This window comes from Giraffa tippelskirchi, chromosome 7 (genome assembly GCF_054371585.1).
Source record: "Giraffa tippelskirchi isolate mGirTip1 chromosome 7, T2T-mGirTip1v1.2.pri, whole genome shotgun sequence".
In the NCBI taxonomy this organism is placed as follows: domain Eukaryota; kingdom Metazoa; phylum Chordata; class Mammalia; order Artiodactyla; family Giraffidae; genus Giraffa; species Giraffa tippelskirchi.
This window is the reverse complement of record NC_137281.1, coordinates 63,731,602-63,747,856: the sequence shown is the minus strand read 5'-3', so window position 1 is coordinate 63,747,856 and position 16,255 is coordinate 63,731,602. Positions and strand designations below refer to the sequence as shown.

At 55.3% G+C, this 16,255-nt stretch overlaps 2 protein-coding genes and 1 long non-coding RNA gene across 6 annotated transcripts in view; 2 read left to right on the top strand and 1 right to left on the bottom strand.

Annotated features, from left to right (window-relative positions):
* Positions 1-954: 954 nt before the first annotated feature.
* Positions 955-16,255, bottom strand: part of LOC145513989 (uncharacterized) — a 30,383-nt gene continuing 15,082 nt past the window's right edge. Inside the window, exons 3-6 of one of the 3 annotated variants that reach the window (XR_014059790.1) lie at positions 15,832-15,943; positions 4,764-8,298; positions 3,773-3,998; positions 955-1,535 (exon numbers count right to left, since the gene is read on the bottom strand). This is a non-coding gene — a long non-coding RNA (uncharacterized LOC145513989). Of the gene's footprint in view, positions 1,536-3,772; positions 3,999-4,763; positions 8,299-11,417; positions 11,598-15,831; positions 15,944-16,255 lie in introns of those variants that run through there. The other 2 variants (XR_014059791.1, XR_014059792.1) reach the window with 2 other exon arrangements.
* Positions 4,358-6,148, top strand: LOC145513934 (uncharacterized). 2 transcript variants are annotated; one of them, XM_081510996.1, is made up of 3 exons: positions 4,358-4,533; positions 4,933-5,245; positions 5,553-6,148. In XM_081510996.1, the coding sequence occupies exons 1-3, from the start codon at positions 4,399-4,401 to the stop codon at positions 6,122-6,124; spliced, it is 1,020 nt and encodes a 339-aa protein (XP_081367122.1). In that variant the 5' UTR covers positions 4,358-4,398; the 3' UTR covers positions 6,125-6,148. The 2 variants fall into 2 exon arrangements, with proteins under 2 accessions (XP_081367122.1, XP_081367121.1); XM_081510995.1 differs by having other exon boundaries at positions 5,502-6,148.
* LOC145512403 (uncharacterized) lies at positions 11,618-13,797 on the top strand. The gene is made up of 3 exons (XM_081506127.1): positions 11,618-11,622; positions 12,580-12,890; positions 13,147-13,797. Exons 1-3 carry the CDS (start codon positions 11,618-11,620, stop codon positions 13,767-13,769), a joined length of 939 nt encoding a protein of 312 aa, XP_081362253.1. The 3' UTR covers positions 13,770-13,797.

Sequence of the window (16,255 nt, the reverse complement as noted above, 5' to 3'; positions counted from 1 at the left end):
ATCCGGCGGGGGTGGGGGGTGGATGAAGGAAGGTGTCCTTCCCCTCTCCAGTGCAATTTGGTTTGGTGAGTCTCAAAGCTACCAGATGGCACTTCCCAAGTCAGGCCCCCGCAGGAATCAGGGTGGGCTGCGTGCCTCGGCCCCTGCCACAGGGACAAGCCACACCAGTGGCCTCCCTGAGCTCAAATGGCCGGATCTGGGGGTTCTGTCTGGGTGCACACCTCCTTGCTGTGGCCAAGTTCCCCCCTTCTCTGAGCACCAGCTTCATCCTCTCGAAGGAGGACATCGATTGCTACCTTGGCACGTTACTCTCTTCATCCTGTGAAGACTCATTAGGCTTATCCTACAATTACTAGCTGGCCCGAAGAGATATCTCCTGAATCCAGATTAAGCTGGAGTCTCCCAGGCTCATCTGGCATGTCTTCCCTGAAGTCTGCCAAAACCCACACCCTTGCATTTCCAGGGACTCCCCTTAGCCAGCTGGGCAGAAAACCCAGCATGCTTCAAACAAGCTGACAGACAAGCGGGAGAGGACTCACGGGCAGACGGCCTCCCTCAGGTCTCGGGTGGAGCTCTGGGACCACAGCAGCAACGGGCCATCCCAGCCCCTGGGCTCAGCAGCGCCCTCATTCTCAGGCCGGCGGCTCTGCCCTGAGGGGAGCAGGAAGGTCACCAACTGCCGCAGGCGGACCTCAAGCCCCTCCCACTGCTGGAGCCTGACCTCCCCCGGCCCCACCCCTTCCCCTACCCCAGCAGGACGAGAGCTCGTCTTCCCCTGGCTTCCAACGTCAGGCCCGGCCCTGGGCCCCGATTGGGCACTGCCCCAGTCCGGAGCCAATCACAGTGGCCAGGGAGGTGGAACGCACCGATTGGCCAGGGCCAGGTCATGTGACCATGCTCCCCAGGAAACTCAAATATTACCAAGATTCCCTAACAAACCAATGAACAAAATTATCCAGTAAAGGCAAACCGTACTTTTTAATGAGGCCAATGTCACAGAAAAAAAAAAAAAATGCTTCACAATGAACTGCTCAAGGAAGCTACTAAATAAACTTTCAGAAAAGTTAAGTCGTTTTTTTTTTTTTTTTTTTAATAGGGTGACGGAGAGCTATACCTTTCCCATCTATGTGAATTTAGGTTTAAACTAGATTTCCCTTGGCTATTATATAAGACAAAAAACCCCACATCACCCCCTTTCACTCCCCCCACCCCCAAAAAGTGTTTTAGTCTATTGAGTTTTTGTGTCCTCAGTTGTGTCTGATTCACGGCAACTCACGAACTCTACACAGCCAGGCTCTTCCGTCCATGGAATTCAGGGCAATTTTTTTCTGTCACAGTAAATGCCCACCCTGGGTGATCCAAAGGCAAGGGCTCAGAGGCTCCTGAGAGACTAACTCCTTTCAGCTGAGCACAGAGCTGGCTCCTCACTGGGATGCCTGTGGCCTGGGGCTCCCAGAGGGGAGAGCAGCACTCGCCCCACCGTGTGGTCACTGCTGGAAGTGCAGGCTGCTCCTCACTCCCCCTTGACAGTGTCCCTGAGGGCAGAACAGTGTGAATCTATCTACTCAAGGTGGAAATGCAAACTCCGATGCAACCAAACTTCCCACAAGGTCTCCAAAACCACTCAGGAACAGGGAATTGGAAACTGCAGGGCATGACATGAATGGAGATGGAGGCTTGACACCTTACACCGAGTTCACTTCCAGTTATCCCTAGACAAAGTTTCCATGAAAACTTGTCACAAATCTAGAAGAACAATGAGCAGAAACCGGACACGTGCTTTGAGTCTTCACACACAAAACTAAAAGGCAGTCCACAAAACAACCCAGAGAATACAGTGGACTTTGCAAAATCAAAGATATCTACTGTGGGAAAGACCTCATTACAAAAGCAAAAGACAGGTCATACATCGCGAGACGAATGAGTGGAAACACAAAGCTTCTCAAGGACGTGTCTCCAAACAGACAAAGAACACCAACACAACAAGCCTGTGAAAACTAGGGAAAGGTCTGAAGGGACACCAGACTGAGGAAGACACACACAGAGTATCCCGGATGATGTCCAGCACTGAGGGCCTGAAGAAACAACAGTCTAGTTGCACTCCCTCAGGCCTGTGTGACCCTGGATGAGGCCTCTGTTTCCCGGTGGCTCTGAGAGATGGACAGGGAGGAAGGGGAAGAGAAATCACTTGCACTTCTAATACTCACAGCAAAGTCTTCCAATGAGAAGGGAATTATCACCCCCACTGACAATGCCATTCACTGAAGTGATACCCACGAGTCCATCTAACCCAGAAGGGAAGGAAGGACCTGTTCTCACAAAACGGCGAGAGATGGAAGAAAGAAGATCAAGCCCACACCAATCACTGGAAAGAGAAGCTGTGCTCAGGGCTTGAAAGAATTCCTATTGGGAAAATGATGTCACAGCCCCACAAGGCAATCCACAGCTTCGATGCTATTCCTCCCAAAATGCCAATGCATTTTCGCACCGAACAAAGAATTGCAAAAGGGGTTACGGAAACAGAAAAGAGCCTAAATTGTCAATACAATCCGACGAAAAAGCCCCGATACGGACATCCAAGGTTGTGTGAAAGGAAATTAGACGACCAAACTAGGATCCTCAGGAGAGTATCGGAGAAGGCGATGGCGACCCACTCCAGTACTCTTGCCTGGAAAATGCCCTGGACGGAGGAGCCTGGTAGGCTGCAGGCCATGGGGTCGCGCAGAGTCAGACACGACTGAAGTGACTTAGCCGCAGCGGCAGCAGCAGGATGGTATGCTATTGGGAATACAACAACACACACAGATCCAGATCGATGGAATAAAGTTGAGGGTCCAGAAACAAACCCCGGCATCCATGGTCAACTCATCTCTGACACAGAAGGGGAGAATACCCAAATGGGAACAAGAAAGCCTCTTCAATCAATGTCCATGGGAAAACCAGACAGCTACATCTGAAGAACGCTATTGGTTTTGATCTCACACCACCTCAATATCGGGGAAAAACCTCACCCTAAAGACTGATGTCATGAGATAGCTAGAAAGAAGCGTAGGTCAAAGGCTCCTTAACATCAGAGTCTCCTTGCCATTTGCTGGGCGGAGGTAGAAATGGGTCTCTTCAAGTAAGGGGAAGAGGGAAACCAAGTACACCAATGGGTTTCCATCCAATGGAACCTCTTCACAACAGAGAAGCTAAGCATTCACAAATGCAAAAGATAGGAAACGGAACATGAGAGACTCCTTGCAAGTGGTGTATCTGAGAAGGGGTTCATATGGAAAGAGACGAAGAATGCACAGCACTCAGATTCCAAGAAACACCACCACCACCCTTGACCCTTCCCCCATGACCAACTCCGACCTAAAGCCTTTCTCTCCCTCTAACCTATCCCTAAAACATAACCCTCATCTAATCATATACATGGGCATTCCTAGCATCCATCCATCCACACACGAGAGAGAAAGAGGAAGGCACAGACTGAATCGAGAAAGGAAAAGAGAGGGACACAGCCAGAGAGAGACACGGAACCAAAGAGAGGAAAGGAGCCGATGGTCCAGACTTTTCATCAATCTGTCTCGAAGGTAGAAGCAATGACAGCGCCCATCCACCCCAGAAGGGGGAAAAGGACGGAAGGTTTGGAGAGGAAAAGACAAGAACGCAGGGAGCCATTAGAAGCTCAGCCACCCGCAGAAGCCGAGCTGGGACACTTGAACAGAATCTCAATGGAAACAGAGGACCAGAAAGTTGGCTACTCTTTTCTATAAGAGAGGGAGACCTTCGAGTCTTCCTTTCGGTCCTCCAACTTGCATGCGGGGTCTCAAAACAGTCAGGAGGGGGAGTGCCTTTTCCTGGGTACCACGGCGCATCCAGGCCTCGTTCTGCCCCATTCTGTGCTGTGTCAGCCCTGGATGGCGTCTTTCTTTCTGAAGTCTCAGCGCACAAGCTCCACGTGATATCGGCCCCAGGTGGAGAGGCATGGAGCTGCTCGTAGGCCGACAGACCTAGGAAACAGATGGGAGAATGACCCCCACTCTGCAGATGGAGAGACTGGGGAAACCCTGAGGGGCATATGCTTGTCCAGGGCCACACCACTTATGAGAAGAAGGAGCCTGGTCTGAGAGCAGCGGGGTCCTCGGAGCTCAGGCCCTGGCTGCACCCAGGCCTCCCCAGGGCTGTGGGCTGGGCTGTGTGGCTGTCACTGTGCCTGCACATGGCCTAAGGGGGGTGGTCGAGCAGTCAGAAACCCAGAGATTCCCTTGGGAAGTTTTGGGGAAGGGACCTCAGCACGAACCCCAGGAAATGATGTCACCTGCCGGCAACAGAACCCAACAGAACCCGCAACCCGGGTATCCAGGCCTCCAGAGCGGAGAGGAGCCCCCAGCCAGATCACTTGCTGCCAGGATGTTCTGCTGTTTGCCCCTGCCCAGAGGCCGGGGCCTCAGGAAAGCTCACAGGCAGTGTGCGTGGGCACCCTGTCGACGTTGGCTCAGGGCACCCCCGAGAGGCCTCTGGCCCTTTGCCCGGAGAAACAGAAAGGTAACACGGGGAGCCCCAGGCGGGGCCAGGCCACCTCTCCCATGCCACCCGGAAACACCGGGTCCTTTGCCTGTGTGTGTGGATGCGGGTTTCTCGGGGTGTGTCTCCCTCAAGGAAGCCCAGGCGGATGTGGGGTCAGAAGCCTGTGGACAAGTTGTGTCCACACCCCAGGGGAGAGCAGGCTGGGTGGGATGGGGAGAGTGCGGGCAGCGCCGGCCGCCCAGGCTGACCTCACACCCTCAGGTGGGTCTCTTTCCTCCCGGGTGGGGATCTGAGCAGACACACGTCTCTGACCCTTCTGGGAAGAGAAGTTCGAGCAGGCAGAAGCAGCGGCTCCACTGGCCAGGCCCAGCTCGGAAAACTCCCAGCACGGCTGGCTGACGGTCACTGTCGTTGCAGAGCTTCCCACGTGATGAGGCCGAGGACGGGGACACCCCGTCCACCTCCCGGAGGGAGGGGTCGGAGCACCACCCCCCCGCCCGTGAGGCCCAGTGCAGGCTCCAGGTGAGCGTGCCCACGGAGGCATCAGCCCCACCGGGGGCGAAGCGGAGGCGGGGAAGGCCTGCTGCCGAGACACCGCCCAGGATACACCCGGCGGCCCAGTCTGAGGCTGCCACGGAGCTCAGCACACCCGGCTCCGACCCAGAGTCCCGAGAACCCCGGCCTCTGAGGCAGCAGGAGGACCTGGAGCCCAGCACGCCAGAGCACAGAGGTGAGGACGCTGGGGCTGGTGCACGGGAGTGTGTGGGGAGGGGGTGCTGAGCTACACACGGACGAGTCCCCGAAAGATGCTGCTGGGCCTGCAGCAAGCGCTGGCCTCACACCCCCACCCCCATCTTGCACACTTCAGTCCCAAAAGACATCCGACCCGGGGTATTCTTTGGGAATCTCTTGGAAGCTTTCTGTCCCGGGATACGCACATGCCAAGGCTGGCCTGTGGGCAAACTTTGCTTCTCCCCCGGCTCTAGCACTGGCCTCCAACTGGAACCAGGCTCTACTTCCCAGACCTGTCCCTACAGAGGTGGTGGCTCCAGGTGCAGGACCCAGGGATCCACCGAGGCCAGATGGAGAACCGAGACTTGCCCTCGCAGAGACACCAGGCCAGCTGGGTACTGGCCAGCACACCGGGCAGATCGGATCTCCGTGCCTGCAGGACCCCCAGCCCCAGGCACTGATGTCCCACCCCCTCAGCCAGAACCTCCACCTCCACGTGCACCTGTACCTGCTCGGGCTTTGGCAGGAGAACCCGAGGCAGAGGAGGAGTCACCGCCTCGGCAGGGAGAGCCTGCCCTGGCTCCCGCGCAACACCCAGACGCCGACGATGACTCACCCGCCCCTGCAGGAAGAACGAGCCCCCGCTCTGGACAGAGACCCAGAGCCCTTGCCGGAAACACCACGTCCAGGGGAGCGGTCGGCTCTGCAGCCTCCATCCCTGTCTGCTCACCGTGGAGGCCGGCAACTCCGTCTGCCCCCAGGGGACATGGAGTTCCTTTCCCCTGAACTGCTTTGCATTTGGTTTGTTTCCACCTTTCTGGTGATGTTTCATTTTTTGTATGGTTTCCTGTATTTCTCTTGGTTAAGTTGGGATTAGTAAACTTTTTCATCATTGTTGCAATTTGGGAACACTGTTGTGTAACTCTGGTGATACTGTGTTACCATCACCACTTTGTAGTTTCAGACCCGTTCGATCTTTATGCCCCACCCCCCAACAAAGCCTGGATTCAAGGCAAGCACGCCCTGTTCATCCCTCCCCCCGATCCTGAACACAATTTCACCTTTTCTTTCTGCATTCCTTCCTATATTCTTGGTGTCCCCAATCAATGACTCTCAGTGAAATGACTGAAGGAGTTTTTTTCGGACTCTCCACCTACTGTAAGACTCCATTGGAGAGTTCTCATTTTTATGTCATTTGAACTAGCCTTTGATAGCTGAAAGGACGGTGTACGTCCTTTCAAGATATCATGTGCCAAACGAAGCCCTTTTGGCAAATGCCATCATTATCTCCAGGCAGGCATTGCTGTTTGAAGGGTGACATCTCAGCCAGAAGGCAGAGGCTGAGCTCCTCTTGTTGCACCAGCTCCCAAAAGAAGCCAAGAAAGGGAGCTGGAACAACAAACCACCCCAACGCCCAGGAAAGCGTTCTTCACGACAGAAGGCTAGAAAATGACCCAACAACCTTGTGGCCCAGAACCCCTCTAGAAAAATCACTGTTCCATAAAAAAGAGAAACACATGGGAAGTTCCAAGGAGAGGCAATGCCCATGGCCAGTGTACTTTAGAGACGGCCTGACCGCTCCGGGGAAGACACGCACCGACGGAACCCCTTGGGAAACAGCAGTGATAGTCCTCACCGTCGTAAGGGTTTCCTCTGGGGACAACCTGCCCTGGGCACCACATGAGGGAGCAGACCGGCTTCTCTTCCTCTGCCCCCACACCGTTCACTCATGAAGGCAGCTCAGGTGTTCTCATGCCCTGCCTGCCTGCCTGCCTGCCTGGCTCATCCGTGAGCTGTGCCCACCTCCAGGGCAGGACTCCACCTTCTCCTCTCTGTGTACCGTGAATCTGCACACAGTGGGCTTTCAGAACCTTAGGAGACTTGAGCCATTCCCACTGGAGCCAGAACCCTCCCCAGGAAGGAAAACAGCTGTGGAGTCATTTTGGCCCCAGCACTGGTTCCCAAACCCTGGCGGCTCCTACAGCCTCTACGGTGTGAAGAGGGAGGTCCCTTTTGACAGAGCTTTCCGGCTGTCAGATCTAAGCTGTTGTTTCCCTGTCAGCTGTGTCTCTTCCGTTGCAGCCAGGTGGGCCACGCTGCTCCAAAGGAGCTCACAAGCTGAGTGGCAAGGGAGGTATTGAGAGGACAGGGATGGCTACAACGTGCTGCAAACTGAGTGAGGGTCCCCACAATCCTCAGCAAAGGTCTGTGGTGTGCAAGTGGGGAGTAGAGGGCCCCCAAGTTCCAAAGGAAGGGAGGTACTCGGGAGCTAAAGCCCTTGGCTGCTGTGGTAGCAGCTGCAGATGGCAGCTCGTCCACAGTGCACTTCGAATGAGGTCATATGAGCGGGACTCTGGAAATGGCTCCGAAATCCAGAGAAAGGGGTCAGGGTATGTGGGAATCCGGCGGGGGTGGGGGGTGGATGAAGGAAGGTGTCCTTCCCCTCTCCAGTGCAATTTGGTTTGGTGAGTCTCAAAGCTACCAGATGGCACTTCCCAAGTCAGGCCCCCGCAGGAATCAGGGTGGGCTGCGTGCCTCGGCCCCTGCCACAGGGACAAGCCACACCAGTGGCCTCCCTGAGCTCAAATGGCCGGATCTGGGGGTTCTGTCTGGGTGCACACCTCCTTGCTGTGGCCAAGTTCCCCCCTTCTCTGAGCACCAGCTTCATCCTCTCGAAGGAGGACATCGATTGCTACCTTGGCACGTTACTCTCTTCATCCTGTGAAGACTCATTAGGCTTATCCTACAATTACTAGCTGGCCCGAAGAGATATCTCCTGAATCCAGATTAAGCTGGAGTCTCCCAGGCTCATCTGGCATGTCTTCCCTGAAGTCTGCCAAAACCCACACCCTTGCATTTCCAGGGACTCCCCTTAGCCAGCTGGGCAGAAAACCCAGCATGCTTCAAACAAGCTGACAGACAAGCGGGAGAGGACTCACGGGCAGACGGCCTCCCTCAGGTCTCGGGTGGAGCTCTGGGACCACAGCAGCAACGGGCCATCCCAGCCCCTGGGCTCAGCAGCGCCCTCATTCTCAGGCCGGCGGCTCTGCCCTGAGGGGAGCAGGAAGGTCACCAACTGCCGCAGGCGGACCTCAAGCCCCTCCCACTGCTGGAGCCTGACCTCCCCCGGCCCCACCCCTTCCCCTACCCCAGCAGGACGAGAGCTCGTCTTCCCCTGGCTTCCAACGTCAGGCCCGGCCCTGGGCCCCGATTGGGCACTGCCCCAGTCCGGAGCCAATCACAGTGGCCAGGGAGGTGGAACGCACCGATTGGCCAGGGCCAGGTCATGTGACCATGCTCCCCAGGAAACTCAAATATTACCAAGATTCCCTAACAAACCAATGAACAAAATTATCCAGTAAAGGCAAACCGTACTTTTTAATGAGGCCAATGTCACAGAAAAAAAAAAAAATGCTTCACAATGAACTGCTCAAGGAAGCTACTAAATAAACTTTCAGAAAAGTTAAGTCGTTTTTTTTTTTTTTTTTTAATAGGGTGACGGAGAGCTATACCTTTCCCATCTATGTGAATTTAGGTTTAAACTAGATTTCCCTTGGCTATTATATAAGACAAAAAACCCCACATCACCCCCTTTCACTCCCCCCACCCCCAAAAAGTGTTTTAGTCTATTGAGTTTTTGTGTCCTCAGTTGTGTCTGATTCACGGCAACTCACGAACTCTACACAGCCAGGCTCTTCCGTCCATGGAATTCAGGGCAATTTTTTTCTGTCACAGTAAATGCCCACCCTGGGTGATCCAAAGGCAAGGGCTCAGAGGCTCCTGAGAGACTAACTCCTTTCAGCTGAGCACAGAGCTGGCTCCTCACTGGGATGCCTGTGGCCTGGGGCTCCCAGAGGGGAGAGCAGCACTCGCCCCACCGTGTGGTCACTGCTGGAAGTGCAGGCTGCTCCTCACTCCCCCTTGACAGTGTCCCTGAGGGCAGAACAGTGTGAATCTATCTACTCAAGGTGGAAATGCAAACTCCGATGCAACCAAACTTCCCACAAGGTCTCCAAAACCACTCAGGAACAGGGAATTGGAAACTGCAGGGCATGACATGAATGGAGATGGAGGCTTGACACCTTACACCGAGTTCACTTCCAGTTATCCCTAGACAAAGTTTCCATGAAAACTTGTCACAAATCTAGAAGAACAATGAGCAGAAACCGGACACGTGCTTTGAGTCTTCACACACAAAACTAAAAGGCAGTCCACAAAACAACCCAGAGAATACAGTGGACTTTGCAAAATCAAAGATATCTACTGTGGGAAAGACCTCATTACAAAAGCAAAAGACAGGTCATACATCGCGAGACGAATGAGTGGAAACACAAAGCTTCTCAAGGACGTGTCTCCAAACAGACAAAGAACACCAACACAACAAGCCTGTGAAAACTAGGGAAAGGTCTGAAGGGACACCAGACTGAGGAAGACACACACAGAGTATCCCGGATGATGTCCAGCACTGAGGGCCTGAAGAAACAACAGTCTAGTTGCACTCCCTCAGGCCTGTGTGACCCTGGATGAGGCCTCTGTTTCCCGGTGGCTCTGAGAGATGGACAGGGAGGAAGGGGAAGAGAAATCACTTGCACTTCTAATACTCACAGCAAAGTCTTCCAATGAGAAGGGAATTATCACCCCCACTGACAATGCCATTCACTGAAGTGATACCCACGAGTCCATCTAACCCAGAAGGGAAGGAAGGACCTGTTCTCACAAAACGGCGAGAGATGGAAGAAAGAAGATCAAGCCCACACCAATCACTGGAAAGAGAAGCTGTGCTCAGGGCTTGAAAGAATTCCTATTGGGAAAATGATGTCACAGCCCCACAAGGCAATCCACAGCTTCGATGCTATTCCTCCCAAAATGCCAATGCATTTTCGCACCGAACAAAGAATTGCAAAAGGGGTTACGGAAACAGAAAAGAGCCTAAATTGTCAATACAATCCGACGAAAAAGCCCCGATACGGACATCCAAGGTTGTGTGAAAGGAAATTAGACGACCAAACTAGGATCCTCAGGAGAGTATCGGAGAAGGCGATGGCGACCCACTCCAGTACTCTTGCCTGGAAAATGCCCTGGACGGAGGAGCCTGGTAGGCTGCAGGCCATGGGGTCGCGCAGAGTCAGACACGACTGAAGTGACTTAGCCGCAGCGGCAGCAGCAGGACGGTATGCTATTGGGAATACAACAACACACACAGATCCAGATCGATGGAATAAAGTTGAGGGTCCAGAAACAAACCCCGGCATCCATGGTCAACTCATCTCTGACACAGAAGGGGAGAATATCCAAATGGGAACAAGAAAGCCTCTTCAATCAATGTCCATGGGAAAACCAGACAGCTACATCTGAAGAACGCTATTGGTTTTGATCTCACACCACCTCAATATCGGGGAAAAACCTCACCCTAAAGACTGATGTCATGAGATAGCTAGAAAGAAGCGTAGGTCAAAGGCTCCTTAACATCAGAGTCTCCTTGCCATTTGCTGGGCGGAGGTAGAAATGGGTCTCTTCAAGTAAGGGGAAGAGGGAAACCAAGTACACCAATGGGTTTCCATCCAATGGAACCTCTTCACAACAGAGAAGCTAAGCATTCACAAATGCAAAAGATAGGAAACGGAACATGAGAGACTCCTTGCAAGTGGTGTATCTGAGAAGGGGTTCATATGGAAAGAGACGAAGAATGCACAGCACTCAGATTCCAAGAAACACCACCACCACCCTTGACCCTTCCCCCATGACCAACTCCGACCTAAAGCCTTTCTCTCCCTCTAACCTATCCCTAAAACATAACCCTCATCTAATCATATACATGGGCATTCCTAGCATCCATCCATCCACACACGAGAGAGAAAGAGGAAGGCACAGACTGAATCGAGAAAGGAAAAGAGAGGGACACAGCCAGAGAGAGACACGGAACCAAAGAGAGGAAAGGAGTCGATGGTCCAGACTTTTCATCAATCTGTCTCGAAGGTAGAAGCAATGACAGCGCCCATCCACCCCAGAAGGGGGAAAAGGACGGAAGGTTTGGAGAGGAAAAGACAAGAACGCAGGGAGCCATTAGAAGCTCAGCCACCCGCAGAAGCCGAGCTGGGACACTTGAACAGAATCTCAATGGAAACAGAGGACCAGAAAGTTGGCTACTCTTTTCTATAAGAGAGGGAGACCTTCGAGTCTTCCTTTCGGTCCTCCAACTTGCATGCGGGGTCTCAAAACAGTCAGGAGGGGGAGTGCCTTTTCCTGGGTACCACGGCGCATCCAGGCCTCGTTCTGCCCCATTCTGTGCTGTGTCAGCCCTGGATGGCGTCTTTCTTTCTGAAGTCTCAGCGCACAAGCTCCACGTGATATCGGCCCCAGGTGGAGAGGCATGGAGCTGCTCGTAGGCCGACAGACCTAGGAAACAGATGGGAGAATGACCCCCACTCTGCAGATGGAGAGACTGGGGAAACCCTGAGGGGCATATGCTTGTCCAGGGCCACACCACTTATGAGAAGAAGGAGCCTGGTCTGAGAGCAGCGGGGTCCTCGGAGCTCAGGCCCTGGCTGCACCCAGGCCTCCCCAGGGCTGTGGGCTGGGCTGTGTGGCTGTCACTGTGCCTGCACATGGCCTAAGGGGGGTGGTCGAGCAGTCAGAAACCCAGAGATTCCCTTGGGAAGTTTTGGGGAAGGGACCTCAGCACGAACCCCAGGAAATGATGTCACCTGCCGGCAACAGAACCCAACAGAACCCGCAACCCGGGTATCCAGGCCTCCAGAGCGGAGAGGAGCCCCCAGCCAGATCACTTGCTGCCAGGATGTTCTGCTGTTTGCCCCTGCCCAGAGGCCGGGGCCTCAGGAAAGCTCACAGGCAGTGTGCGTGGGCACCCTGTCGACGTTGGCTCAGGGCACCCCCGAGAGGCCTCTGGCCCTTTGCCCGGAGAAACAGAAAGGTAACACGGGGAGCCCCAGGCGGGGCCAGGCCACCTCTCCCATGCCACCCGGAAACACCGGGTCCTTTGCCTGTGTGTGTGGATGCGGGTTTCTCGGGGTGTGTCTCCCTCAAGGAAGCCCAGGCGGATGTGGGGTCAGAAGCCTGTGGACAAGTTGTGTCCACACCCCAGGGGAGAGCAGGCTGGGTGGGATGGGGAGAGTGCGGGCAGCGCCGGCCGCCCAGGCTGACCTCACACCCTCAGGTGGGTCTCTTTCCTCCCGGGTGGGGATCTGAGCAGACACACGTCTCTGACCCTTCTGGGAAGAGAAGTTCGAGCAGGCAGAAGCAGCGGCTCCACTGGCCAGGCCCAGCTCGGAAAACTCCCAGCACGGCTGGCTGACGGTCACTGTCGTTGCAGAGCTTCCCACGTGATGAGGCCGGGGACGGGGACACCCCGTCCACCTCCCGGAGGGAGGGGTCGGAGCACCACCCCCCCGCCCGTGAGGCCCAGTGCAGGCTCCAGGTGAGCGTGCCCACGGAGGCATCAGCCCCACCGGGGGCGAAGCGGAGGCGGGGAAGGCCTGCTGCCGAGACACCGCCCAGGATACACCCGGCGGCCCAGTCTGAGGCTGCCACGGAGCTCAGCACACCCGGCTCCGACCCAGAGTCCCGAGAACCCCGGCCTCTGAGGCAGCAGGAGGACCTGGAGCCCAGCACGCCAGAGCACAGAGGTGAGGACGCTGGGGCTGGTGCACGGGAGTGTGTGGGGAGGGGGTGCTGAGCTACACAGGGACGAGTCCCCGAAAGATGCTGCTGGGCCTGCAGCAAGCGCTGGCCTCACACCCCCACCCCCATCTTGCACACTTCAGTCCCAAAAGACATCCGACCCGGGGTATTCTTTGGGAATCTCTTGGAAGCTTTCTGTCCCGGGATACGCACATGCCAAGGCTGGCCTGTGGGCAAACTTTGCTTCTCCCCCGGCTCTAGCACTGGCCTCCAACTGGAACCAGGCTCTACTTCCCAGACCTTTCCCTACAGAGGTGGTGGCTCCAGGTGCAGGACCCAGGGATCCACCGAGGCCAGATGGAGAACCGAGACTTGCCCTCGCAGAGACACCAGGCCAGCTGGGTACTGGCCAGCACACCGGGCAGATCGGATCTCCGTGCCTGAAGGACCCCCAGCCCCAGGCACTGATGTCCCACCCCCTCAGCCAGAACCTCCACCTCCACGTGCACCTGTACCTGCTCGGGCTTTGGCAGGAGAACCCGAGGCAGAGGAGGAGTCACCGCCTCGGCAGGGAGAGCCTGCCCTGGCTCCCGCGCAACACCCGGACGCCGACGATGACTCACCCGCCCCTGCAGGAAGAACGAGCCCCCGCTCTGGACAGAGACCCAGAGCCCTTGCCGGAAACACCACGTCCAGGGGAGCGGTCGGCTCTGCAGCCTCCATCCCTGTCTGCTCACCGTGGAGGCCGGCAACTCCGTCTGCCCCCAGGGGACATGGAGTTCCTTTCCCCTGAACTGCTTTGCATTTGGTTTGTTTCCACCTTTCTGGTGATGTTTCATTTTTTGTATGGTTTCCTGTATTTCTCTTGGTTAAGTTGGGATTAGTAAACTTTTTCATCATTGTTGCAATTTGGGAACACTGTTGTGTAACTCTGGTGATACTGTGTTACCATCACCACTTTGTAGTTTCAGACCCGTTCGATCTTTATGCCCCACCCCCCAACAAAGCCTGGATTCAAGGCAAGCACGCCCTGTTCATCCCTCCCCCCGATCCTGAACACAACTTCACCTTTTCTTTCTGCATTCCTTCCTACATTCTTGGTGTCCCCAATCAATGACTCTCAGTGAAATGACTGAAGGAGTTTTTTTCGGACTCTCCACCTACTGTAAGACTCCATTGGAGAGTTCTCATTTTTATGTCATTTGAACTAGCCTTTGATAGCTGAAAGGACGGTATACGTCCTTTCAAGATATCATGTGCCAAACGAAGCCCTTTTGGCAAATGCCATCATTATCTCCAGGCAGGCATTGCTGTTTGAAGGGTGACATCTCAGCCAGAAGGCAGAGGCTGAGCTCCTCTTGTTGCACCAGCTCCCAAAAGAAGCCAAGAAAGGGAGCTGGAACAACAAACCACCCCAACGCCCAGGAAAGCGTTCTTCACGACAGAAGGCTAGAAAATGACCCAACAACCTTGTGGCCCAGAACCCCTCTAGAAAAATCACTGTTCCATAAAAAAGAGAAACACATGGGAAGTTCCAAGGAGAGGCAATGCCCATGGCCAGTGTACTTTAGAGACGGCCTGACCGCTCCGGGGAAGACACGCACCGACGGAACCCCTTGGGAAACAGCAGTGATAGTCCTCACCGTCGTAAGGGTTTCCTCTGGGGACAACCTGCCCTGGGCACCACATGAGGGAGCAGACCGGCTTCTCTTCCTCTGCCCCCACACCGTTCACTCATGAAGGCAGCTCAGGTGTTCTCATGCCCTGCCTGCCTGCCTGCCTGCCTGGCTCATGCGTGAGCTGTGCCCACCTCCAGGGCAGGACTCCACCTTCTCCTCTCTGTGTACCGTGAATCTGCACACAGTGGGCTTTCAGAACCTTAGGAGACTTGAGCCATTCCCACTGGAGCCAGAACCCTCCCCAGGAAGGAAAACAGCTGTGGAGTCATTTTGGCCCCAGCACTGGTTCCCAAACCCTGGCGGCTCCTACAGCCTCTACGGTGTGAAGAGGGAGGTCCCTTTTGACAGAGCTTTCCGGCTGTCAGATCTAAGCTGTTGTTTCCCTGTCAGCTGTGTCTCTTCCGTTGCAGCCAGGTGGGCCACGCTGCTCCAAAGGAGCTCACAAGCTGAGTGGCAAGGGAGGTATTGAGAGGACAGGGATGGCTACAACGTGCTGCAAACTGAGTGAGGGTCCCCACAATCCTCAGCAAAGGTCTGTGGTGTGCAAGTGGGGAGTAGAGGGCCCCCAAGTTCCAAAGGAAGGGAGGTACTCGGGAGCTAAAGCCCTTGGCTGCTGTGGTAGCAGCTGCAGATGGCAGCTCGTCCACAGTGCACTTCGAATGAGGTCATATGAGCGGGACTCTGGAAATGGCTCCGAAATCCAGAGAAAGGGGTCAGGGTATGTGGGAATCCGGCGGGGGTGGGGGGTGGATGAAGGAAGGTGTCCTTCCCCTCTCCAGTGCAATTTGGTTTGGTGAGTCTCAAAGCTACCAGATGGCACTTCCCAAGTCAGGCCCCCGCAGGAATCAGGGTGGGCTGCGTGCCTCGGCCCCTGCCACAGGGACAAGCCACACCAGTGGCCTCCCTGAGCTCAAATGGCCGGATCTGGGGGTTCTGTCTGGGTGCACACCTCCTTGCTGTGGCCAAGTTCCCCCCTTCTCTGAGCACCAGCTTCATCCTCTCGAAGGAGGACATCGATTGCTACCTTGGCACGTTACTCTCTTCATCCTGTGAAGACTCATTAGGCTTATCCTACAATTACTAGCTGGCCCGAAGAGATATCTCCTGAATCCAGATTAAGCTGGAGTCTCCCAGGCTCATCTGGCATGTCTTCCCTGAAGTCTGCCAAAACCCACACCCTTGCATTTCCAGGGACTCCCCTTAGCCAGCTGGGCAGAAAACCCAGCATGCTTCAAACAAGCTGACAGACAAGCGGGAGAGGACTCACGGGCAGACGGCCTCCCTCAGGTCTCGGGTGGAGCTCTGGGACCACAGCAGCAACGGGCCATCCCAGCCCCTGGGCTCAGCAGCGCCCTCATTCTCAGGCCGGCGGCTCTGCCCTGAGGGGAGCAGGAAGGTCACCAACTGCCGCAGGCGGACCTCAAGCCCCTCCCACTGCTGGAGCCTGACCTCCCCCGGCCCCACCCCTTCCCCTACCCCAGCAGGACGAGAGCTCGTCTTCCCCTGGCTTCCAACGTCAGGCCCGGCCCTGGGCCCCGATTGGGCACTGCCCCAGTCCGGAGCCAATCACAGTGGCCAGGGAGGTGGAACGCACCGATTGGCCAGGGCCAGGTCATGTGACCATGCTCCCCAGGAAACTCAAATATTACCAAGATTCCCTAACAAACCAATGAACAAAATTATCCAGTAAA